This window comes from Xenopus laevis, chromosome 2L (genome assembly GCF_017654675.1).
Source record: "Xenopus laevis strain J_2021 chromosome 2L, Xenopus_laevis_v10.1, whole genome shotgun sequence".
Taxonomy (NCBI): Eukaryota; Metazoa; Chordata; class Amphibia; order Anura; family Pipidae; genus Xenopus; species Xenopus laevis.
The window spans coordinates 35,448,784-35,475,638 of NC_054373.1; the positions used below are offsets into that span (position 1 = coordinate 35,448,784).

Consider the following 26,855-nt stretch of genomic DNA (forward strand, 5'->3'; position numbering starts at 1 on the left):
GATGGTTATCCTGTTGGAGCTTGGATAATGGGTTTCCGAATAAAGGATCTCATACCAGTAGTTCCAACAGTTTTAAAGTCCATAGTGTGCATTATACCTTAAGTACAGTAGAATATGAGGATACATGTTACCACATTTAAATTACAACCAGTTGGACTTATAGGCCCAATAAGCAATTATTTGTATCCAGAAAAGGTTACAGAACTCATTGGGCAGTGCCTCAGCTGATGCATGCAATATGCATTACAAGACCGAAAGTGTGCAAACACCTGTCTGTCCAATATGGAAATGCTTTCCGGTAGGCATCTGAACACTATTCAACCGCAAAGACAGTTGGGCACTGATGTTGGCCAAAAAGGTCAGGTTCATAATCGGTGTTCCAGTTCATCCGACAGGTGCTTAGTTGGGTCAAGGTCAGTGAAGTTCCACCACTCCCAGCTTAGCAAGCCACAAAACAGACCTCCGTTTGTGAATTGGTCCATCCCCAAAACTATTGGTTAGGGTACACTGATTAACAAGGTTTGCTTTCAATGGAACCAGGTGCTGTAGCCCAAACCATGGAAACCACCCTAAGACCAACTTTGCGGTCTGTTTTACATATTCAGCCAGTTGCCAAACCCAGACTTGTTCATCTCCTCTGCCAGACAGTAAAGCACAGTTCTTCACTCTAGAGAACCGATGCTCCAGATACCAAAGTTTTAAACAATGGTTAAGAGGCTGCTCCACCATGGAATCTTTCTAGAGAGAGTTTGGAACTTGCTAATAAGTGTTGTTTCTGAGGATGTGGGCTCTTAGGTGGGGTGTTCAGATACTTATGGAAAAGAATGTGTCCAAATACTTTTCGAATTCAGAACAGCACCTCCCACTCGTATATATACAGGCAAACATGTGCAATAACCTGTACCACCACACTTTATACTGTCTATTTAAGAGAAAATAAATATGCTAAAGATTGCTTATAAACAGACTATGTAAGGCAGATAATGTGCTACAGTTCCACAAAACTGACTCTTTGTGGAATAACACAGCATATATTTAATAAAACCCTCCTAGAGCAGAACATTAGCTAAAATTACTGCACATAGCTTGCTTTTCATCGGGGGCTAGTTATGTATGTTTTCATATCCAAAGAAAATAGGCTAGAGTCGTTCTGACAACAGCCTGCTGGAGTGCAAAGAAGAGAACATTGCTACATCAACCCTTTTGTTCCACATTGTTACATACTGTTTGTTAGAGAAAAAAAAAAAGAGCAATAACGCCAAAACAAATGGCAGTGGAACTGCACCTTTAAGCATTTTACAAGGTACAGGACCAATTTGTTTCCCAGCAAAGCACATAACCGACCTTTCTTATACTTGGCGGCCTAGAGACATTAAAATGTGATGCACATAAGAGAGAAGAAATTGCGGAGGCAGACGATTTGGTGTGACATACAGGAAATGCATATTGGGATGTTATTTCTCTGTCTGCGGTCCAGGAGATTTAAAATATGAAATTGCAGCGATTCACCTACCAAAAAGAACAGAGATAGAGCATCTGTGTATTGTCCTAAATTTATCACAAGTAGAAAGTGTAGAGAATTGTGTTTTTTTTTTACCTGTATCAGTGTTAGTTGTGAGATCAGAAGGTAGAATATTGAAACATGCCAGGAGTTTGGATTAATGGAAAGCTTTTTATCCCCCACCTACTAGAAAATCATTGCATGGCTTTACCTTTAAATGAGAACTAAAGCTTAACCAAAGAAGTATTCTAGAAATGTTGTACATTATGTTTTGTGCTTCTGTACCAGCCCAAGTCAACCACAGCCCTTCAGCAGGGAAGATTCGTGCCTCTGAAGATGCCCCAGTAGCTCCCCATCTTATTTTCTGCTGATTCACTGCACATGCTCTGTGCTGCTGTCACTTACTGAGCTTAGGGACCACTCACAATATACAGTACCCAAAGAATACAAATGTCACAATATAAGGCTGATTAGTAATTAATACAGATAGTTACTACATGGCAGCACAGAAACCAGTGCAACTAGCATCAGAATTGAATAATCAGCCCTGTAGCATCAGCTTATATTACAAGGCAACCTCATTTTCTGCTCGATAACTTTCGATGGCCCCTAAGCTCAGCTTCTGAACAGCTGCTCAGAGCCCACGGAGCATGTGAGTGTCGCTAGATGGTGACCCCCAGGGACAAGTTTGAATTCCTGAAATTTTAGGCTGGTGCAATAAGTTGATTATATAAAATATGGCATTTTTAGTCATATTCATTTTAGGGTTTGGTTCCTAATAGGAACCTTCATAAAAAAATTTCCAGGTGTTATCACAATTGAAAAAATTCAAATGACAAATGATAAAACCCAGGGAATGTAAACATTTTTGAACTGTTCGCAGATATGTCACATGCAAAAAAAAAAAAGAAAGCTTGAAAAGTCCAGAGAAATGTTCTAATTTTGATTAAATTCCCCCTCTAGATGATGAGGAGTCGCAAAGAACCACTGGGTGTACTGAGAATTTCAACGTGCACCGAGTGAGATCACAAAGAAAGGCCAACCTTTGCCTCTGAGTGGGGAGCTTGAGGGCTTCCAGGGCTTCATATTTTGTGCTATGTAGAAAAGAGAATGCCATAAGAAGAGAGAGTAGACTATAATGAAGTTATTTAAATATAACAGTATGGGATAAGTTATCCGTTATTACAGAAAGGCTGTCTTCCATGAGAGTTCACTTTATCCAAATAATCCAAATTATTAAAAATGATTTCCTTTTTCTCTGTAATAATAAAACAAAACCTTAGACCAAACTAATATATAATAATCATTATTGTATGCAAAACCATTGGGTTTATTTATTAAACCTCAAATTTATCTGGTCATGGTTTTTAAAGGGGAAAACTCAAATCCTTTGAGACTTATTATACCCCAATGCTGCTAAAAATCCAAATCAGAAAATGCTCCATCTCACACCTGTCAAAGTCATGTAGACGTCAAAGGCAAATATCCCTGATAATCCGATAGTCTGAGGTTTTTGTCCGATAATACAAAAAAGTCAAGCTTTTGCAACGAAAATTCGATAAAGTAGAATTTTTCAATGTAAAATATGAATAAATAAATATGAATAAACGCTCGATTTTGTCGCTCTGATTTTTTTAATCAAAAATTATTGATAAATGAGTCCATTTTGAGGAAGGGAGTTTAGTCGACTTTGTTTTCATAAAAAAAAAAGAAATTAATTTGAGTTTTAGTAAATAACCCCCTTAATGGTGAAATAACTTTCTTGTAGACTTAGAGTTGGGGCAGATGGGCAGATTCAGGGAGATTTAGTCGCCAGGCGACTAAATCTCCCCGAATCTTCCCGTCTGCCCCAACCCTTAAGGAACAAGGATCTAGATTACAAAAAAAAGTTATCCGGAAAACCCTAGGGCCTGAAAATTTTGGTTAACCGGTTCCATACATGTACCACCAAAGTAAAGCGATAATTTGACCGTCAGTAGAACTCCAGATCAGGAACAAAATTAAGGGGGTTATTTATCAAAGGTCGAATGTTTTTTATACCTTTAATGAACTCACAACTGGAATGGTATCTTATTTAAGAAAAAAACATTGTTTCTGTGAGTTCTAGTTGCGAAACCAAAAAACTTGAATCACATCGAGTGTTCAGACAAAACCCTCTGAAATACACTCGTACATCATGCAGGCTATTAAAAATGATTCAAAGGACCTCTGCTATTGACTCCTACTTGACTTCGACAGATTTTAGATGGTGTATTTTTAGATTCAAGCTATTTTCAGGGTTTGTCAAGGTTTTTTTTAACCCAAAAATGTGAGTTTTTGACAAAAAAAAATTTCAGGGAAAACACAACTCGAACCTTAATAAATAACCCCTAAAAGTGCCAGGGAGGTGAGAAAACAACAAAAACAAGGACAGAAAATGTGATAAACAATTGTCTCAGTTAAGCTCATAGGGGAGCATACATCACAAGGGGTCACTTGCCACAAGAAAAGATCAGATTGCTGATGCAAAGACCTACCATCGACACGTAAGCATTATTCCTTACCCCAGATGAGCTAATTAGTTGAAAGAGATTCCGAACAGCAACCAATTGAAGAAAGATAATACGAGTCTGGCCTGAGAATATGCCAACACATGCAGATCAGAAATCTATATCCTAGTATGAGTTAGGACACTTAAGACTTTATGTAAAAATCCACACAATAATGAACAAAGCCTACAGTAGCCATATCACAATAATAATATTAATAACTATTCAGTTTGCATTTATTTACAAAGGAAACAGCCACTGAGGATACAGAAGAAATGTGGTGTTACTGGATCGAGTTAAGAGGAACATCCAACTGCTGGACTGTAACTCCCCTTATTATTACCATTTATATGCATGGTTAATAATCGTATACAAGAGAGACCTACTTTCTCCACATTTATTTCCCAATTCCCACAATTTTCCTAAAACAAGCCAGACCGCAGGCCTAGCCATCCCACTGACTGCAGTACTCTAGTCTATAGGTCTCCCGCATTTGTATGGGTTGCATAACTGATTTAGAACTTCCTTATAATTCAAGGGAATGCTATCTATTTTAAACACTGAACATTTCCAAATTAAATACTGGTTTGGGATCCGTTATTGGGAAATCCATTATCTAGAAAGATTCAAATTACGGGAAACCCATCTCCCATAGAGTACATTTTATTAAAATAATTCACATTTAAAAATGATTTCCTTTTTCTTTAGAATAATGAAACAGTACCTTGGTACTTGATATAATAATCCTTACTAGAGGATAATAATGTTAATGTATTTCATGTTTTAATGTATTTTAAGTATACTTTAAGTAGGTATGGGGATCCCCCAGGTCCTGAGAATTCTGGATAACATGTTCCATATCTGTAAATAAAGGATTACTAGAATATCTAGAAGCAGTCTTCTCTTTTCTCCTCTACTGACCATCAGCCCCATTCTGGCTGTCAAAACAGTGTGCTCTCCAATGTGGTATTGTTCATATTCCCAGAACTGAAAGACTACAACTATTGTGACAGCCAGAACAACAGGAACAGTTGGTGATAACAGCAAAGACCAGAATGGATGTAATGGCGGTTATCAGAGAAGCAGAATCATTTTACATTAAAGTGGAGTGCATTTTTTAGATTAATATCCCACAGGGCTTTTACACTGCTGTTACCTTGACAGAGGAAAGTCCAGAAGATAGAAATGGTCCCCGGCTGCTTTCCATGTGCAATCTCTGGCCTACTGCTAAAAACAACGATCTGGACAGGTTTTCGGTAATTAGTTCTGCTGCAATTTCTAGTTTCATCCTGTGCAGAGACCAACCTAACCTTCAGTACCGTAACTAGATATTACTAGGCCCCACAGCAAATAATTTTTCAGCCCCCCAAAATGTCTAGAAGTTGGCTTGTTTTACCAATATTTATTGAAATTATATATGAATTAGAGCGCCTCATGGGGCCCCTATAATTCCTGGCCCCCTCTGCAGCCACAGGGTCTGCTTCCTCTGTAGTTACGCACATGCTAACCTCCTTGTGTTCCATGTAAACGACAGTCCTTTCAAGTTCTAATCTTCCATCCACTTGTAATGTGCTGCTAAATGTGCACAAGGTCCTATTTAGAGAAACAGAATTTTCATTTGAAGCAGTATAGGTGTTTCTTCACGGAGAGGGAAGTGAGGTTGTGGAATGTAGGGATTCACCAAATCCACTATTTTGGATTCGTCCGAATCGGCGGATCCTTTCGCGAAAGATTCGGCAGAATTCCGAACCGAATTAGGATTCAGATTTGGTTCAGCTGAGGAGAAGGTTTCGCCTGAATCCGAATCCTACTGAAAAAGGCCAAATCCTGCCCGATTCCCAAACCGGATTCTGCATTCGGTGCATCCCTATTGGAATGCCCTGCCGGGTGATATTGTGATGCAGATTCTACTTATGCCTTTAAGAAGGGCTTGGGTGTTTTTTGTTTTTTTTTGTACAATCATAAAATCGAAGGTTGTTACCTACTAATTTATCAAGAACAAAAGTTAGAAATTTACAACTTTAGGAATATACTATGACAGTCAAAATAGTGTTTCCAAAGTCAAGAGAACTCATATTTTTTTATGGATAATCCTTGTTTATTAACCATCTCACCTTCCCATTATTGTTCTGGCCACAGAGTGGATTAGATCCTGCTGTTTGCCGACATTTTAAAGGAGTGCTTCACCGTTATATTAACTTTGGGGGCCTTATTTATCAAAATCTGATTTTTTTTCTGAAATATATACCTGAGGTAGGTCAGGTATGTTTTCTTCAATATCTAGAAACCTACAGTCATATAAAGGCACCTTTACACGTTATCTTATTAGATATTTTAATGAAGTCAAGTCAGCGTAGGTTTTTCTAAGGCAGGGGTGTCCAACCTTTTTCCACCCATGAGCAACATTAAGATGTAAAATGAGTTGGGGAGCAACACAATCATGAAAAATGTTCCTGGGTGATGCCAAATAAGGACTTTGATTGACTATTAGTAGCCCCTATGTGGACTGGCAGCCTACAGGAGCCTCTGTTTTGTAGGACACCTGGTTTTGATGCAACCAAAACTTGCCTCCAAGCCTGGAATTCAAAAATAAGCACCTGCCTTAAGGCCACTGGGAGCAACATCCAAGGGGTTGGGGTGCAACATGTTGCTCACGAGCTACTGGTTGGGGATCACTATTCTAAGGTATAGACAACTTGGCTACAGTATGGGAGAACATTGGATTATTTTCCATCTAGACCTGATGGCCTAATTCCAAGACATTATTCTCAAGGTGTTAACACATATAACAGAGCAGCCCAGCCAATGCAATAGCTGTATTATCAATCGTCACTCTACAACTAGATGGTGAATATTTTGCTTTTCTGAAGTTAAAACTCTTGACTAGCCCCCCTACAGGCTTCTGAGAGAAGCACCAGGACCGCAGATTGTACATCAGCATGGCATGGGATCCATTATCCAGAAAGCTCTGAATTACTAGAAGGCCATCTCCCATAGACTCCTGTTTAATCAAACAATTCAAATTCTTAAAAATGATTTCTTTTTTTCTCTCTGTAATTATAAAACAATAGCTTGTATCTGATCCCATCAAAGATATAACTCAATCTTATTGGGGCAAAACAATCTAATTTGGTTTAAATAATGTTACAATTATATTTTAGCATACTTAAGGTACGGAGATGCAAATTATGGAAAGATCCCTTATCTGGAAAACTTCTGGTCTCAAGCATTCTGGATAACACATCCTATACCTGTATATGCTTTGGTGATGCTTCAATTACTGAAGGAATAGAAAACAAGAAACAACCCACGAGTTATTTAGCGTGCTCACCTTTCGATGATATCAGCGATGGCACAGGCAAACATGAGGAGTCCTTCTGGCATCTGCAAAGCAACTAGAAGTGATACAGGTGTGAGAAAGAGGAGTATGTTACATATTCGTTTGCAGAATTATACAGCAGAATATATACAGTTATGATTAGATTCAATACAAAACAGATCTGTACAGATATAATAATCATTTAATCATGACATCACAAGCAAAGAATAAAGTATTCACCAATTATTTTTATATCATAATGCAACATCAAATACCAAGATCTTAGGGGTTCTGTGCCCAGTACAGCAGAGCAGATCCCAGCAGAGAGACCAACAGGAGAGGACATCATCATCATTATCATCAATTATTTATATAGCGCCGATAAAATACGCAGTGCTTTACATTGGTTATAACAAACAGGGAATAAATAGTGGATAACAGACACGGGTTTACAGAGTACAATAGGATTAGAGGGTCCTACAAATTAGAGTTTACAAACTAAAGGTTAGGGTACAATTGAGACATTAAGATTTTAAAAACAATTTTGTGATTTACAATAAAGCAATGATTGATTAATTAAGGTACATTGAATAAGCTTCTTTGAACAGATGGATCTTTAAGGAGCGTTTCAAAGTTTGGAAAGAAGGAGAAAGTCTGACAGTTCCAGAGTTCATGATTAGAGAGGAAGCATTTTCAGGGCCTTTATCCACACTCTCTCACACAGTCTCTAGTTTATCCAAATAATCCAAATTTGTTTTCTCTGTAATAATAAAACAGCACCTTGTACTTCATCCAAACGAAGATATAATTAATCCTTATTGGAAGCAAAACCAGCCTATTGGGTTTATTTAATGTTTACATGATTTTCTAGTAGACTTAAGGTATGATCCAAAGATCCAAATTATAGAAAGACTCATCTGGAAAACCCGAAAATTCTGGATAACGGGTCCAAACCTGTATATACATTTATCAACGTAAGCAAGGATACATAAGGTAATTTTACAGCGACTTTAAGTGCACACAGAAATCCATGGTGACCTTTTGTAGCCTTGATATTTACTACATTACGTACAATATCAGACAGATATAGATATAAAGAAATCTTTCATAAGTAATAGTGATATGCTGAGCACAACAGAAAGTCAGCCAATAAAATATATGTCTGACGTAGAAGAGGCAACATGACAGAATAAAAAGCAAAAGAATTACATCAAAACGCACGCACACAAGTTGTTTAGGACGTACAAATGGCATAAAAATAGAATGACTGAATAGAGTGATGGGTGGCCGATACACGTAAATAGGGAGAAATATATTGAACGGACCAATATAGAATCATATTTGATTCCAGCAGAGAGGCCAGGCAGGAGAGGACATGATTAGAGAGGAAGAAGAAGCATTTGCAGGGCGCAGACAGGATGAATGGGATTAGATGTAATCAAAGCAATAGATCAGACAGGAGCATTGAGATCAAGAGAAAGGATAAAGCATGGCAAAGCAATATTCCTATCAGAATGCGACAGGCAACAATGAGCAGGTATCTCATTATTGTGCCACACCAGGTGCCCATAGTACAGAATCATCACAAGCGACTGACGCAGTGTAAGACACAATACACAGCTAGGATATGTGCTCTTTCTCACTCAGATTTGAGGGGTGGAAATGGTTACATATGAATATCGATGGAGCAACATTATCCGAACAGACATGAAAGGGAACACAAGGCCAGAGATGAAATGGGTTTAACTGCCATTAGCAAAAGCTGCTCATTTTACAGACATAATTATCTGTGCCACTCGCAGCTCACAAACATAAAATGATTTTTTTTATAGGTTGCAAGATGAAAAGAACACACAACAGTCACATGAGATCATTGCAGCGTGTGACCTGTTCATAGATGTACTGCATGGCAAGAAGTTGAATGCATATTGGGTTGAGAAGCATAAAAATGGAGGCTACTGTCATCGTCCTCCTATATTTATACCTACGTAATCAGGTTACATGTGAAGTGCATATAACATTAGGGGTTATATACAACACACATTAATCAAGAAACAAGGATATTATAATCCTAAATGGTCATACATCACATGCCCATATTGTCTGCTTACATTCAAAACAGCGGTGATACCAAATTGGTGGGTAGGCTGACTTTGCAGAACAAATTATAAGGTATGGAATCACTGTGGGTAAATTTATTTGGTTATGTCTCTTAAAAATAACTGTAAGACAATGTTACAGTTCAGCTAAGCAAATTGCTATTACAATATAGGCAATAATAGCTAGGGATGCACCAAATCCACTGTTTGCAAAAGATCCGTCCGAATACCGAACCGTATGCTAATTTGCATATTTTTTGTGACAAAAAGTCACGCAATTTCCCTCCTGTCCTAATTTCAGTTTGGGCGGGCAGAAGGATTCGCGTGAATCCGAATCCTGCTGAAAAAGACAGTATCCTTGCCGAATCCCAAACCGAATCCTGGATTCGGTGCATCCCTAATAATAGCTACTCTGAATCACATACTAACCCCTTTTGGCCGAAGCTTGCTGGATCCTCCATATTGTCTTTGGTATTTCAAAATTGTAGTTTTCAGGCAGTACTTTCATGGCTTCCAGCAGAAGAGGATTGTGGGCAATTTCATCAGGGATCTGGTTGGCCACACGACGAACGGGTGCACGACCTGCAGAGTTGAAGATGTTACACATTAGGCAATGTAATAGAATTAACTTACATGTATATACAGTATGTACAACTTTAAATAAATGTTACATGGTACAGAATTCGTTCTCTAGAAAGCCTTTATTCAGAAAGCTCCGCATTAGGGGATGGCTGTCTCCCATAGACTCCCTTTTATCGAAATACAGTAATCCACATTTTTTAAATATATTTTCTTTTTTCTCTAGAATAATAAAATAGTATATACTACTTGATCCAAACTAAGATATAATTAATCCTCATTGGAAGCAAAATCAGCCTATTGGGTTTATTTAATGTTTAAATTATTTTCTATTAGTCTTATGGTACAAAGATCCAAAATAGGGAAAGATTCATTATCCAGAAAACCCTAAGCCCTGAGCATTCTGGATAACAGGTTCCATACCGGTATCTATATTCTCTCTACGTAAAGAATGAAAGGTCATGAAAAAAAACTGCAGTGATTAGTAACAAAGTCCATACTTCATACATTTTAAAAATTACATTTCTTTCATTCTTTCAATGCTTTCTCTTAGGAATGACTCTGTGGCTCAGAAAAGTCTTTTGCTCTGAAATGTGTAAATGCTGTAAGATAGAATGTGGCAGCTTATTAGCATAATTAATTGGCTGAATTACACTGCTGAACGCAGTCTGAATATAAATTAAATGGCAAGTTGCAAGGCTTGGTTATAGGGAATGTTTGCAAGGGTTTAGGGTAGCAGGTTGGACATTCCAGATACATTTACAGTGAACTAAATTGAATGCCCCATAGCAACTCTACCCAGTACTGAAGGGGGACATCCAGAACAAGCATTCCACATGTTATCATATATACAATTATGAGATCCATTATCCAGAAACCTGTTATCCAGAAAGATCCAAATGTCTCCCATAGATTCCCTTTTATCCAAATAATTCTAACTTTTAAAAATGATTCCCTTTTTCTCTGTTATAATAAAACACTACCTTGGACTTGATCCAACTAAAATGTAATTAATCCTTATTGGAGACAAAACCAGCCCATCGGGTTTATTTAATGGTTACATTATTTTTTCAGTATGGAGATCCAAATTACAGATTTTAAAGAAATTAAAGATCTGTGATCAGGAAAAACTTTAGGTCCCGAGCATTCTGGATAACAGATCCCATACCTCTATTTCAATATGTGTTAGAGTGAGGTAATAAATGCTACTTTGCTATTAACTTTTTTTTTTAATAATTCCCTATTAATTCTTCGCACTTAATTCTTGTAAGCAACCAGAAAGTAGATTGATTTGCATTGCTATGATGAATTACCAATCTTTCTGATCAAGTTCTTTTCTATTCTTTATTATGCCATCCAAGCAAATGCCTGGTTACTAGGAAAAGCGAAACTAGCAGCTAAGAAGCAGGCTATGCTCCATTGCCAAAGAATAAAAAAAAAAAAAAAATGAAACTAATTAATTTTTTAAAAATTACATGACGTTTGGATGAACCATTTAAGAAGATCGGAATCTTAAACCAAAATGCCATGTGATTCTATTGATTTGGGTGAATAAAGCTGATCACAGATGATGCTTCTTTGCTGGGATCCCAAAGTTTATGTTTCCTTTAATAATTTTTTTAACTGTTTTCAAGCTGAAGGATGATCAGCTCATACCTCAACTCCTAATTTATATAATTAAAGGGCATGTAAAGGCAAAAAAAAAATCCCATTTTTCTTTTAATGTAAAAGAAACCTATCTCCAATATACTTTAATTAAAAAATGTGTACTGTTTTTATAAGAAACCTGACTGTATGCAGTGAAATTCTTCCTTCATTTACTGCTGTGGATAGGAATTGTCAGATGGTCCCTAACTGCTGAGCAGGGAAACAATCATACTTATGAACAGCAGGGGGAGCCCCCGCCTTACTTCCCAGCCATGCAGAACTCAAGCAGCTTTGTTTATGACGATCCCTAAGCAGCCCAGACCACACTGAGCATGTGCACAGTCTTAGTCTTGCAAAGATGTTTAACAAAGTTACAAGATGGTGACCCCCTGTAGCCAACTTTGAAAGCTTAAATTATTTGTTTGATTAGGCTTGTGGTGCAGTAAGTTCATGTTTATATTTAGTATACAAAATACAGCATTTCTAGCCTTATTCTATTTTAGACTTTACATGCCCTTTAAGATCAGTTTTTTGTTGTTGTATTTTTAGCAGGTAATAATACTGTGTCCCAATGGTGTCGTAGAGTCAGTTTTGATGACAAAAAATGATGTATTCCCTCAACAACTTTACAGATTCTTCCCCATGTCTCATGAATAAACTCTACCAATGGAGAAACACTCTGGCCATGTAATATGGTAAGCCAAATATGGCAGCGTTCTATTCATTCCATTCTTCCAGGGAGATTTTCACCAGGTTGTCCAGGTTTATGTGAAAATTCTTGTACATCAATTTTTCAAACAGTGCCAGAGACTGGAGCCTTTGTGTTTGGGATCTTGTCCTACTGAAACATGAACGTTCTCCCAGGATTCAGAGTTTTTGGAGACTAAAACAGGTTCACTGTATTTGGAACCATCCATTCCTTCTATTATATTTTCTTCCAACCCTGCTAATTAAAAGCAGCATTATGTGCTTGCACCACAATGAATACTTATGACTGTGGTCTCCAATGGTCCAACTTGGTCGCAAAGGCTAGCTTGTAAATAGGTCACTATCCTGGCTTCTGGAAAACTCCAAACATGCTTTTCATGGTTCTTTTTAGGTAATAGTTTCAGAACGATAATACAAAGAACCAGTTCCTAGTGGCTCCTCACTAATCCATGGGTTGAGGTGGGGGGTTAGAGAACAGAATATAGTCCCCATTTCCCCCACATGTTGAATGCTGCATTTTATCTTTTAATTTATTTAGTTTTGAGGAAAAACGCTCACCTGCCTGTGGCGTTAAGTTACCCATTTCATCCTTATGGGAACATTGATTTCTCATAAAAAATCTATGATAAAATTTGCTCTGGAAAGCCTTGAAAAATGAATAAGAAATATTTTTCCCACGGCAGTTTTAGACCTCTGTTACATTTGGTACTGGTACTTCAAAAGAAGTTTTTCAAGCCTAATATACTGCACAAATACAACTCTAATTTTCACATAATATTTGTCAAAAGCCAGAAAGGGGAAAATATCCCAATTCAGTAAATAGGCCTTGTAGTGCTTGACCTGGCTAGCAGCAGGGAAAAAAAGAAGAAACGGAAGCATAATTAATGTAAGGTCAATATTACACATGGAAATGGTTCTTTTATTTACTCGGCGATGAGCGACTAATATGCCACAACACATACAGTCACTTGCTAAGGCAATGATATTAGTTCTAACAACACTGCGATGATTAGTGCGGCGAATTCTGGCCAAATCACTTCAAATGAACAGCAATGCCAGAAAGGTTACTGTGAAATGTTAATTTAACTGGGCAAACAGTCTACCTATTGTTATATGAATAATTAAAGTGGAAAACTACTCCTGTGTTCAGGCTGAAATGTGTTCTCCCTATTGTTAAAACCATGTGAAAGATTTTTTTTTTTGTAAATTTCAAACGCTGAACAAAGAGAATAATTCAAACAATGGATGTGGCGTCCACAATCACTTCTGCTGCAAGCCTGGCAGATCAATGAGAGCAAATGAATAGGTGTCTTCTATGATAGCTATTCATATATCTCCTGGATCCTCTCTTCACGCATGGAAACAAGAAGTACTGACATGAAATTGAAAAAAAAAAATACAGGTATGGATCTGTAATCCAGAATGTTGGCTGCCTGAAATATGTTGGGATGAGGGACCTTCCACTATATAAAGCACCATGCCTTGAAGCAACTAAGAAATATACAATATAAAAAAAAACCAGTAGGATAGTTTGGCCATGAAAATGGATTCATGCAGTCTAGTTACCATCAAGTACAAGATAGCGTCTTATTATAACAAAAAATGCAAATTAGTAAAAAAAAAAAAAAAGAAATGGGGATTTTTTTGGCTGTATATTTCAGAGCTTTCTGGATAAGATTCCATAAATGTAAAAGACAAAATAAAAAAAACAACAACAGTAAAAAAAAATTCTTGGGAAAAAATAAACAAACCCCAGTGAAAAATTATATTTGTAATATTTTCTTGCAGCTAATAAGCCTGACATGAAACCTCACTGTGTGATTGGTTGTGTGTATAAAGCTCCCCATAGACGCGACGATTCTTCTTGCCGAACGACCGATTTTAGGGAAGCCCGACCAATTATCGTGTGGTTAGTGGTATTCGAACGATCATACATCTTACGATTTTTCGGCCGACATCTGTCGGGAAATTGATCGGCCAGGTCAAAAAATCTATATCGGTCCCAGTGCAATCGATCTATGTTTGCAGGGCCAAGCAGGCAGCTCCCCTTTGTTTTCCTGGTAAATTGGTCTTTTTAGTTGATGGTAAATTCGTACGATCGTTCTGAGACGATCGTGGTCTCACGATCAGGATCTGATCTTTTAAAAATCTCAACATCTATGGCCAGCTTAAGATTTCCAGAGGTAAGGCTGCCAATATTTGCTTTTAAGGCTGACCATCTTAAAGGGATTCTGTTGGGAGAAAACATGCATTTTACAAAATAATTAATAATTAATAGTTAATAGTGTTCAACCCAGGAGAATCCTGCCATGAAATCAATTTTTCAAAAGAGAAAACAGAAATTTTTATATTTAATCTATTTTATTGAAATCTGACATGGGGCTAGACATGTTGTCAGTTTCCCAGGTGCCCCAAGTCATATGACTTGTGCTCTGCAAGTTAGAGTGATATCGCCCACTCCCTTTCCCTCCCAGCAGCCCATCAGTAGAACAAGGAGAAGGTAATCAAATAACAGCTCATTGACACCTTCATTTCGAAAAAGGCTCCCATCTACCACCTAGTGGTAGATATGAGAACAGCGCTCAATAGTAAAAATTCAAGGCTAACTGCAACTTCTTCAGTTACATGGAGTAGGAGAAACAATAGCGTATATTAAATCAGTTCTGTTGTGAAGTGCTGGCTTTTCTGAAAGAACACAATCAGGCAAAATGACCTACACACTAATATTAAAGCTAAAAAAATCCATTTATTGGTTCAAGAATAACATTTTTACTGTTAAAATGAATTACATGGAATGTACACAGTGTAATTTAGTAATAAAAACTATACCATAAAAATCATGACAGAATCCCTTTAAGGACAATGACATATGGAGGATGTTTTGTTGCCTGCATTAAAACAACAAATCACCCTTTAAAAAAATCCCTTGTCCTTCACTAACTTTGTAATCTCCACCAGAAAATGACATTACTGGTGACAATTTGGATTATGGCTGGAAATTGGTAGAGCAGGCTGAAACGCCGAGAGTAATTTATATACTTGCAGCGATTACAAGGTTAGTGAACTACAAAACACTACTGCGGGCGACAAATCTCCCTGAAAGTGTTTTTTTTAACACAGGCAACAAATCCCACAGTTTGTCATTGCCCTTAATTAACAGACCAGACAGGGCGGCTGTACCACTTTGGATGGACAGAAGATTTATGCAGTCCAAGTTCTGACCCTTTGCTTGTCTACTACCTTACCTTTGCCCCTGATGCACACTGCAGAATGATGGGCATTGAGGGCAATGTAACACATCATGGGGTAAATTTACTTAGTGGCAAAAATTCTCGAGTGACGGCTTCACACCCATCGCTTCACTTCGCCAGGCGAAAATTCCGTCAGACAACGCTAATCTACTAAAATGCGAAGTTGAGTCCAGGGCGCCGAACACCGGCGAATTTTCGCTAGCGTTACTTTGGCAATCAAAGCGAAGATGCGCTAGCATTCAATTATGCCTAGCGCAACTTCGTCAGGGGTCTTCGTTCAGGCTAATTTGCATACGATGGGAAATTTAAAGTTGAATGGACAAATATATTGCAGCAAATACATTATATTACACAGGTCCAGGGAACATTAATAAAGAAAATAAAGTTGTTATAATGTCCTACACATGAGTCCACTGTATAGTTTATGTTAGAAAATGTATGGGGGAACCCAGTGACCCAAAAAACATTTTAAGGACCTTTGCACCTGTCACCTCTCCAGTCCATAATGAACAATGCTGCAAGGCTCATACACCTCAGCAACCGCTCCTCCTCTGCCTCGCCATTCTGTCAATCCCTGCAATGGCTTCCGTTACCTTTCAGAATCAAATTCAAATTATTGACACTGACTTTCAAAGCACTTCATAACTCTGCCCCACCCTACATCTCTGAACTCATCTCTATATACTCACCCAACCGCTTTCTACACTCCTCTACTGACCTGCTACTCAACTCTTCTCTCATTACCTCCTCACATGCTCGCATTCAAGACTTTGCAAGGGCTGCACCCCTTCTCTGCAACTCTCTCCCACGGTCTGTCCGACTTTCTCCCAACCTTTCTGCTTTCAAGAAATCTCTTAAAACGCATTTCTTTCGAGAAGCCTACCCTCACTCTGCTTAACTACCAAATGCAACACCACATACAGTACCACATTTCTCACCCACTTAATTTGATCTTGCCCACTCCCACACCTTGTATATTACGCTTTCCTTTAGAGTGTATGCCTATGCATAGGGCCTTCCTCACCTTTTGTACCGGTATTGACTGTGATGTATGTAACTCCATATGTTCTATGTATATAATTCATGTGATTTAGTTGTATAATCACATTTACTTTACAGTGCTACGCAATATGTTGGCGCTATATAAATACATGTTAATAATAATAATAGTAAATCTGCCCCCATGTTTTTAAGTAGCCCTAAGACACAATATTGACACCGCCTATTTTGCCCTTCTGAAGATTCTCCCACACCCCTAGACTTACACTCATATAGTCTGACTAACCAGCATGATAGTGCTTGAAACAAAAAAAAACTATCAACTGACGAGCCGTGGCACAGGCACTTGTCAGGCCATCTCAATGACAGGCTATGGGGCGTTTTTGGACCACGTAAAAACATGGCCTCAAAAGCACCTGATCCAACCCAGTGTGACTTTGCCCTTATAAATAAGCAGAGGGAAACCAGAAACTGTACATGCCCTATGGTGTTAATTGCTTCCTCTTAACAACCTTATTAAGCTATGCACCGATATGTGCAAATTTATAGAAAAATGGCCTTATAACAGCAATTTCTAGTTATGAAAATGTCTCAAGGCTGGATGAAAATGGAGAGAGATGTTGTTCTCCAACTGCTGGTGGGCCATGGCTGGACAATGCTGGTGTATAAGAACCAGAAATATTCAGCAACCCTCAAGTTGGTGTTATTATCATATAAAGGTATGGGACCTGTTCTCCAGAATGCTCGGGACCTGGGGTTTTCTGTAAAATGGATCTTTCTGTAATTTGGATCTCCATACCTTAAGTCTACTTGAATATCACGTAAACATTAAATAAACCCAATAGGCTGGTTTTGCTTCCAATAAGGATTAATTATATCTTAGTTTGGATAAAGTATAGATATGGGACATGTTATCCAGAATGCTCAGGACCTGGGGTTTCTCTGTATAACAGATCTTTCTACAATTTGCATCGTCATACCTTAGGTCTACTATAAAATCATGCAAACATTAAATAAACCCAATAGGCTGGGTTTGCGTCCAATAAGGATTCCTTTTTATCTTAGTTTGGATCATGTACAAGGTACTGTTTCATTATTACAGATTAAAACAATATTTGGATTATTTGGATAAAATGAAGTCTATGGAAGACAGCATTCTCCATAATTCACAGCTTTCTGCTGGATAATGGGTTCCTGGATAATGATTCCCATGATTGCACACTGTACATAAATTGTCAATGTGTACAGTTAGTCTGCCTAAATGTTTTTGGAGTGTGCAGGAAAACAGGAGTACCTGCAAGAAACCCACACAAATAGGGGGCGAACATGCAAATTCCTTGCAGGACCCAGGTTACAAAGAAACGCAAGGCCACGGCGCAAGGCAGCAATGCTAACCACTGAGCCAATGCGCTGCTCTAACTCCCAGCACCCCAGCTGAGAAGCAGCCGGCTGAGTATTCCTGGCATAATGCAAAGCCCTAAATTCTCCATACCAAGCAAGTGACTAATGAAGAGAAACCAAATAAAGGGTAAGTAGTCACATGGGAAACTCAGATATGGAAGCGGGAGGCAGAAGGGGGCTCATTTAATGTTTCATTTTGTTCACAGCCCCTTCTCTTGCCTCCCCCCTGCAGATCAATTGCCTAATAATTATGTTCATCTCGTCTCAGAAACTGTCAATAACGCGAAATGAGCGCGGCCCGATGCTGGATAATATCGCAGACAATATGCGCAGACCCCAGAGCACAATTGCTGCAAACTAATATCGAAGATGCAAAACAACATTAGCTCCCAAAGAAAATCTGCATAATTAATTTCACTATTGTACAAAATGAATTTAAACAAATGAATTTAGTTAGGGGCGGTGGTGGTGGGGGGGAGGGGAGGGGAAGATGCAGGAGGCTGTCATACGGGACTTGCAAAGCCCTGAATGAAAGCTCACATTCCTAATTAATTAACCTCTTCACTTCAGATTGGATGGATATTTTCAATTCACATTATTGTGAATTATAGTACAGGTATGGGATCTGTAATCCATGCTTGGGACCTGGGGTTTAGCGGATAACAGATTTTTGCCGTAATTTGGATTGCCATACCTTAAGTCTACTAAATATAATCATGTAAACATTAAAATAACCCAATAGGCTGGTTTTGCTTCCAATAAGGATCAATTATATCTTTGCTTCAAGTACAATGAAGTGTTTATTTGAAAACAGTGTCTATGGGAGACAGCCTTCCCGTAATTCAGAACTTTCTGGATAACGGGTTTCTGGATAATGGATCCCATACCTGTAATTCAAGTTATAGTTCCGACAGATCTAAAGGACGACAATTATGCCCTTCTCTAAACTAGTCGATTTTCCCCTTCTGAAGCTGCTCTTAAACTTAATTCATGACGGTTTAATTTTTTTGTCCGCCCTGCTAAACAACCATTTATGTACTTACCCTCAAAAAAAATAAATATGCATAATCCTCTTAGTGCCATTAATATATGGCGCTTTCCCCACACCAAATCCAGCAGTAATGAGTTGCACCGGCTGGGCTGTGCTGAGCAGAGACTTTCCTCATTGAATCTGCTGTATAAACATCACCTCGTAATTCTTATGTTCTGTCCCCGGGAATTTCTGTAATGGGATTTAATGAATACATCCCTGCATACTTTGCTGGCGTTATATCATAGTCCTTGTACTCTCTCAGCACACATAGCTGTTATCCAAAGACTCTACAGACGCTTCCCTGAGGGGACCCCAGCCAAACATTCTAATAATTACCAAATGCGTTGGTAAACACGTGTAAGCCGGGTCTATTTACACGGCTATTGTGTACTCGCTGACCTCTCGGAATGGATCCAGGTTTTCATGTAAAGACTGGGAACCCTCGTTTCTCATGAAAAAGACAAGCAATATATTGAAAAAAAAAAAAGTCTTTATAAAGGTATGAGATCCATTATCCGGAAACCCGTTATCCCATATACTCTTATGGGAAAATTACTAATTACCTGCCTTAATTACAATAAAATGAATATTATGGTAGGTTAGCCAGCCACGGTGTGATATATTTTTATGAGCTAATAAATAAAATATCAGATAATTCTAGGTATTCTTCTTTTTATGTTGGGCCCCTGCAGTTCTATCATTCCCAAAGGCAGTCATGTAGTACAGGTATAGGATCCTTTATCCAGAAACCCGTTATCCTGAAAGCTCCAAATTTACGAAAAGGCCATCTTCCATAGACTCCATTTTATCCAAATAATCCTAATTTTTTTAAAATTATTTCCTTTTACTCTGAAATAATGAAACAGTACAGGGATGGCATCCGTTATCCGAAAAACCGTTATCCAGAAAGCTCAGAATTACGTGATTGCCGTCTCCCATTTATCTTAATTGTACAGGTATGGGGTCGGTAATCTAAAAATCTAACTCGTTATCCGGAAAGCTCAGAATTATAGAAGGCACGTCTCCACAGACTCCATTTCATCCAACTAATCCAAATTTTATGTAAAATGTAATAATAAAACTGTAACGTGTACTTGATCACAACTAAGATATAATTAATCTTCATTGGAAGAAAAACCAGCCTATTGGGTTTTATTAAATGTTTACATGATTTTCTAGTAGACTTAAAGGAGAAGCAAATACTTTAAAAAAATTTAGGGGCATTTCCCCAAGGGGGGGGCAGCGTTTGTTTTTTTTTTGGTAAAGGGTTTGTTTCTCCTTTAAAGTATGAAGATCCAAATTATGGAAAGATCTGTTAAATCAAAGCTCCCGAGCATTCTGGTTAACAGGTCCCATACCTGTAGTATAATATAATAAAAAATACCTTTGTACTATATTTACAGCCTTTATAGATCAGGATATGGTGCCTTTAAACTGCTTAACCTTCGCCGGCTAGGAAAAAGCGGAGTCTGTGTGAATGTGACAGTCTCTCGGCTGAACTCTCGCCCTAAGATTCAACACTCAATTTAAAACCAGGGCACACAATAACTATGCACCACAATGTTATTAAAGATTCCGTTACACGCATCTTGTTTGAAAAGACTTCATTATTTCTAATTTCCTGTTTGCCACCTTGACAAGTTCCAAGATTAGTTAACTGGCTATAAAAGGAAGATTTGTATCACGGGTCACACAAGTTTGGACATCAGGAGGATGCTAAACACTACTGCTGAAATTGTGTAATTAATGGGCAAGTATCACCCTGAAAGCAGTTTTTAAATGTCACATATATTCCATTAATAAATCTATTTGCAATCCACACTGCCGCATACCTGTCCTGAATAGCAATAAATAGATGCGGAGGCTAATTTACAGAAGCTAAGGCTCTTAGGGCAGCTTTACCAGTATTTCAGAAGCATAAATGGTGTTTTCCCTTAGTCCAAATCTATGACATTTATGATAAATGTCCTGAGTAAAAAAACATTTTTTTAAATGCTTTAATTCTACCTATAGAGGTTTTACACCCCAAAAACGTATACCTTATCCGCTGGACTAAACCACTAAACAGGCATAGGATCAGTTATCTGGAAACCCATTATCCAGACAGCTCTGAATTACGGTCTTCCATTGTATCAAATAATTCAAAATTTTAAAATTCCTTTTTTTCTCTGTAATAACAAAACAATAAATGTGTACATGATCCCAACTAGGATAAAATTAATCCTTATTGGTGGGTAACAAATTAATTGTGTTTATTTAACGTTTAAGGGTCTGGCCACACGGGCAGATTCAGGGAGATTAGTCGCTAGGCAACAAGTCTCCTCTTGTTGGCGGTGACTAATCTCCCTGATTTGCCTTCCCCTGCCTAAAATGTAAATCACCTGGGGGCAGGCACATGGAGCGCTTCGTTTTCCGAAGTCGCCCGAAGTTTCTTCGTGAGGCAATTAAGGACAACTTCGGAAAATGAAGCGATCCGTGTGCCTGCCTTAAGGCGATTTACATTTTAGCTGGCGGAAGGCAGGGGAAAGCAGATTGGGGAGATTAGTCGCCATGAAGAAGAGGTGATTTGTCACCTGGCGACTAAGCTCCTCGAATCTGCCTGTGTGGCCAGACCCGTATAAAGGTATGGAGATCAAAATGATGGAAAGATTCCTTATCCGGAAAACCCCAAGGCCCTAGCATTCTGGACAACAGGTCCCATACTTGTACTCTAATGCCAAATTTTAGTCCGTTTTTCAACATTTTATATATAATCTCAATTCGACTAAAAATCACCAAAAACCATTGGAGAGTTTTTTTTCTGTGGTTGAAGCGAGAGTAAAATATATTTTACATTTTATTCTCATTCTCCCTGTAAAACACTGTGAACGATAGTAAATTGCTTAAAGAAATATTATTTTTCTCCTGGGCCACAGGAAAAGGTCAAGAATTATTCCCAAATGCTGCTCCTCTGTGTAGTGTTCGGGGGGGGGGGATTTTACTTTACTTCTAAAAGGGTATTGTCACATTTTTCCAGGAGTGATAGAAGGATCGATTACCCTTTATCTAAAAAGGCTCATTAACATTTACTGCGCTGCTGAAAAGAGATGCCGTCATATTGATCCTTCACTCACCTTAATTTCCGAGATCCAATCCTGTAAAAAATCTGATCACATTTAGAGAATGTGCCCATTTGTCAATTAGGAAACTACTTTAATAGTAGTCTACTCAATCATCTCCCACCTAGGCTACTGCAATCTTATTGGCCTGCTACTTAAACCCCTACCCCTGCTACAATAATGAGAGTTAATGAGTTAGCATGGGTCATTTATGAATGCAAGTGCAAATGCAATTCTGGACACAAATCAGCTCAATGTTCTGAGCTGCACTACAGCAAATGCACCAGACACTTCAAAACTGATGTTATGGTGTTTGAGTTTTGATGCAAATTGCATCTACAATTTTCGGGTTTTTTGGGTTTGTGTCACTTCCGGAGGGTGTGTTTAATACAGCCTTGCCATCAGATTCACTGATTCTATGTGCTTCCTGATTGAAACGGCTGTGATAACCCTCAAACTACCACCAGGTCCAGGATAGCAATTAGTGATGTGCGGGTTGACAAAAAGTTGACCAGCACCCGATCCTAACATGGCACTTCAAGGAGAAGGAAACCCCCTGGGCGCAAAACCCCTCCCCCCTCCCCTGTGTTGCCCCCCTCCCTCCTCCCCCCTGGCCTACCTGTCCCCCTGGGCAAATGCCCCTAACTTGTTACTCAGCCCTCTGCGCAGGTCCTGTCCACGGAGTTCACAGGCGGCATCTTCTCCCACGCGGTCTTCTTCCTGCTTTGACTGGCGTCTTCTGGCGCATGCGCAGTAGGAACATTTACAGGTACAGATCTACTGCGCATGCATGCGCCGAATGTCACGAAGAACGGAAAACTTTGTGACATTCGGCGCATGCGCAGTAGATCCGTACCAGAAGACGCCGGTCAAAGCAGGAAGAAGACCGCGTGGGAGAAGATGGCGCCTGTGAACTCCGTGGACAGGACCTGCGCAGAGGGGTGAGTAACAAATTAGGGGCAGTTGCCCAGGGGGACAGGTAGGCCAGGGGGGATGAGGGAGGGAGGCAACACAGGGGAGGGGGAGGGGTTTTGCGCCCAGGGGGTTTCCTTCTCCTTTCAGCACCCCCAACCGTACTCGGACATGATGGAAGGGACAGGACATGCAAATGCGAGTAGATAAAAAGACGCTTTTGGAGAGGGAAGTGGAGCACTGTAAGGTTGCGGGCGAGGTGGGAGCAGAGTAAAGTTCAGCCCAAACGAGTCTGAAAAGTTCAGCCTGTTCCACAGGTAAACCCCATATCCCCAGGCTTCGGGCCAGCCTGCACATTACTACTGGCAGTAGCTTTAAGGTGGGCATAGACGTACATATAATATCGTACAAAACAAATTATCCTACGATATTCGGTGCATGTATGGTGGGAAATGAGCTGACCGATATCGGCAGAATACTTCGAAATCAGTCGGCTCGTCGATCGGGCTGGACGGAACATTTTGATCAGGTGCCTTTGAAGGCACCCAAACATCGCCCATTGTTACTGCTGAATCATGAGATACATGTAAGATTCTATTGTTTCTACCTGTATATCGGACGATTCAGCTCTACACGTGTGTATTGAAACAAACTATCTTTCTTGGAAAGATATTTTCCAAGAAAGATCGTAATCGTTAGGTCTATAGCCACCTTTAGGGTCCCTGCCATCAATAGGTTCAGTTGCACAACATTAAGTAGAGGCAGGATCGATGCACTTGAAACCATGTAGAATTGCAGAAGCATATTAGAAAGGTCCTCAAAGGGGTTGCTCACCTTCAAACTATTTTTTAGTTCAGTTGATTTCAGCAGAAATAAAGAAATAAATACTTTTTCCAATTACTTTCCATTTCCGATTTGTGATCGTTTTTCTAATATAAGTGTAAACTTTCTTTTTTCACCTTCTTAAGCAGCTCTTGAAGGGGGGGTTCGCCGACCCTATAAACTTTTCTACATTGATACATTTAGTTGATACATTTGTTATCTTTGTCCTTGTTGAGCAGAATCCTTGAGTTTCATTAAATGTGGCTGTAATAATTGATACAATAGTTGCTATTATCGCACAGAAATCATCTAATTGTATCAACTAAATGTAGCAAATTGTAACAGTTTGGAATGCTCCAGGATCACTGAGCTGCCAGACAAACACCAGAGACAGGAACATTCAAATTTTGGGAAAACCATAAAAAATAAAAGATGGAAAGCACTAGCTACTAGGGATGCACCAAATCCACTTTTTTTTGGATTCGGCGGAACCCCCAAATCCTTTTGTGAAAGATTCCGCTAAATACCGAACCGGAACCCTAATTTGCATATGCAAATTAGGGATGGGAAGGGGAAAACATTTTTTACTTCCTTGTTTTGTGACAAAAAGTCACGTGATTTACATATGCAAATTAGGGTTCGAATTCGGTTCGGCCAGGCAGAAGAATTCAGCCGAATCCAAATCCTGCTTAAAAAGGCTGAATCCTGGCCGAATCCCGAACTGAATCCTGGATTCGGTGCATCCCTACTAGCTACATAACTGAATAGGAATTTGAGCAAGTAACTGTATTTTGCCTTCACAAGACTACTTCTCTGGGGTCAGATGCAAGTGCAAAAAAAAAAACAAAGAGGTACAAAACCATGCCCTTCAGCATTTGCACTTGGGGCATGACTTTCCTTTGTAGCTTACACTTGCCAAGTACCATGCTCTGCTGCACCGTGTGCCTGCTGGTGGGTAGGACATAGGATAGATGTCACACGATTGCCAGGTATACGTGCCATGTTATCAAAGTGCCTGCTAATTATATCTATGAGCCAATGTAGCTGACAACACTGTCATTTTCCCAGTGTCTAAAAGGATAGACATAAGCAAAGCATATATTCCCAGCATGTACAAGATCAAAATGTATGAATTTATTTGGTGAGTGGATGCAAGCCCTGTGAATGATGAGGAAATTAAATTAACTGCAAAATTCCTTCAGTCTGTATAGGAATTAGGCAGTACTTGAAGATTTTGACGGACTAAAGCCCTTACTGTGTACACAGGCTTACGCATAGGGCTGACAGCTTCATTAAAAAGAGCAACAGCTGTCTGGGAGAAAGATGCGCAGCAAATATTTAAAGGAGAGCTTCTCCCTGAGGATCCATTTTCAACCTGTTGCCTGAGAATGGAGACCTTGTCACGGAATAAAAAACGTGCTCAGTCACCCACTGCTGAAGACTGGAAGACTATATAAACATACCAGCATGTGTTTACTTTATCTATAGTAAAAATGTCTTGCTTTTGTATATAGCCCTGTTTGGTACTGGAGCCATTTCAGCTTCCATCGGCTTAGATCTACAGGTTTATGCCCTAACTGAGTAACCCGTAGGAACGAATCAGGCATTTGTTTTTGATATTATAACTACCCAAAAGCATCAAGGCTACCCTTTATGTTGCTCATGGTCAGTGGACAGATGATAAGTCGAGCTCATGTGGCAATCTGGATATTTATACACATACCAATAAAAAATTCCAATAATCAGAACATTCAAAATAGACATTCTGGAAATGTCTGGTGAATATGATGAATATGAATATGATGAGTACTGAAGCAGTTAAATGTGGGTTACCTGTACCACAGCACAAATTAGCATCTACCTACAACTGCCAAGGTTTCCCATGTTCCAACTGTAACCACATTTTAGTCACTAATTATACTCCTCGTGGTCGACAGCCATTTGTCATTCCCGTACACAGGGGTCCCCAAATGTTTTACCCATGAGCAACATTCAGATGTAAAAATAGTTGGGGTGCAACACAAGCATGAAAAATGTTCATGGGTGGTGCCAAGTAAGGTCTGTGATTGGCTAATTGGTTTTGCAACCAAAACTTGCCTCCAAGCTAGTCTAGGTATAGCATCCATTATCCAGAAACCCGTTATCCAGAAAGTTCCGACTTACAAGAAGGCTGCCTCCCATATACTCCATTATATCCAAATAATCCAAATTTTCAAAAATGATTTCCTTTTTTCTGTAATATTAAGACAGTACCTTGATCCCAACTAGTAGACTTAAAATATGAACAGCCATTTGTCATTCCCATACACAGGGGTCCCCCAAACGTTTTACAGATGAGCAACATTCAGATATAAAAATAGTTGGGGAGCAACACAAGCATGAAAAATGTTCATGGATGGTGCCAAGTAAGGTCTGTGATTGGCTAATTGGTAGCTCCGATGTGGACTGTAAGCATACAGGCGGGTCTGTTTGGCAGCCAAAACCTGCCTCCAAGCTAGTACAGGTATAGCATCCATTATTCGGAAACCCGTTATCCAGAAAGTTCTGAATTACAGGAAGGCTGCCTCCCATATACTCCATTATATCCAAATATTTAAAAATTTAAAAAATTATTTTACTTTTTTTCTGTAATAATAAAACAGTATCGTGTACTTGATCCCAACAAGTAGACTTAAGGTATGAAGATCCAAAGTACGTAAAGATCCATTATCCAGAAAACCCCAGGTCCCGTGAATTCTGGATAACAGGTCCCATACCTGTAATTAAAAAATAGCATCTGCTTTGAGGCCACTGGGAGTAGCATCCAAGGGGCTGGTGAGCAACATGTTGAACATGAGCCACTGGTTGGGGGATCACTGGTCTAAGGGTATATGTAGCATTCTGTCCAGGTCTGGACTGAGAATTAAAATAGGCCCTGGCATTTCAGGTACACAGAGGCCCAATCAGCCCACACAGAAG

The 26,855-nt window shown here is 39.1% G+C and overlaps 1 protein-coding gene across 1 annotated transcript in view; it reads right to left on the reverse strand.

Moving 5' to 3' along the window:
* Positions 1-26,855, reverse strand: part of dph1.L (diphthamide biosynthesis 1 L homeolog) — a 176,510-nt gene that overhangs the window by 127,184 nt on the left and 22,471 nt on the right. The window contains exons 2-3 of the mRNA XM_018246146.2: positions 9,877-10,029; positions 7,361-7,424 (exon numbers count right to left, since the gene is read on the reverse strand). Of these exons, the coding sequence (XP_018101635.1) occupies positions 7,361-7,424; positions 9,877-10,029 (217 nt within the window). The remainder of the gene's footprint in view (positions 1-7,360; positions 7,425-9,876; positions 10,030-26,855) is intronic.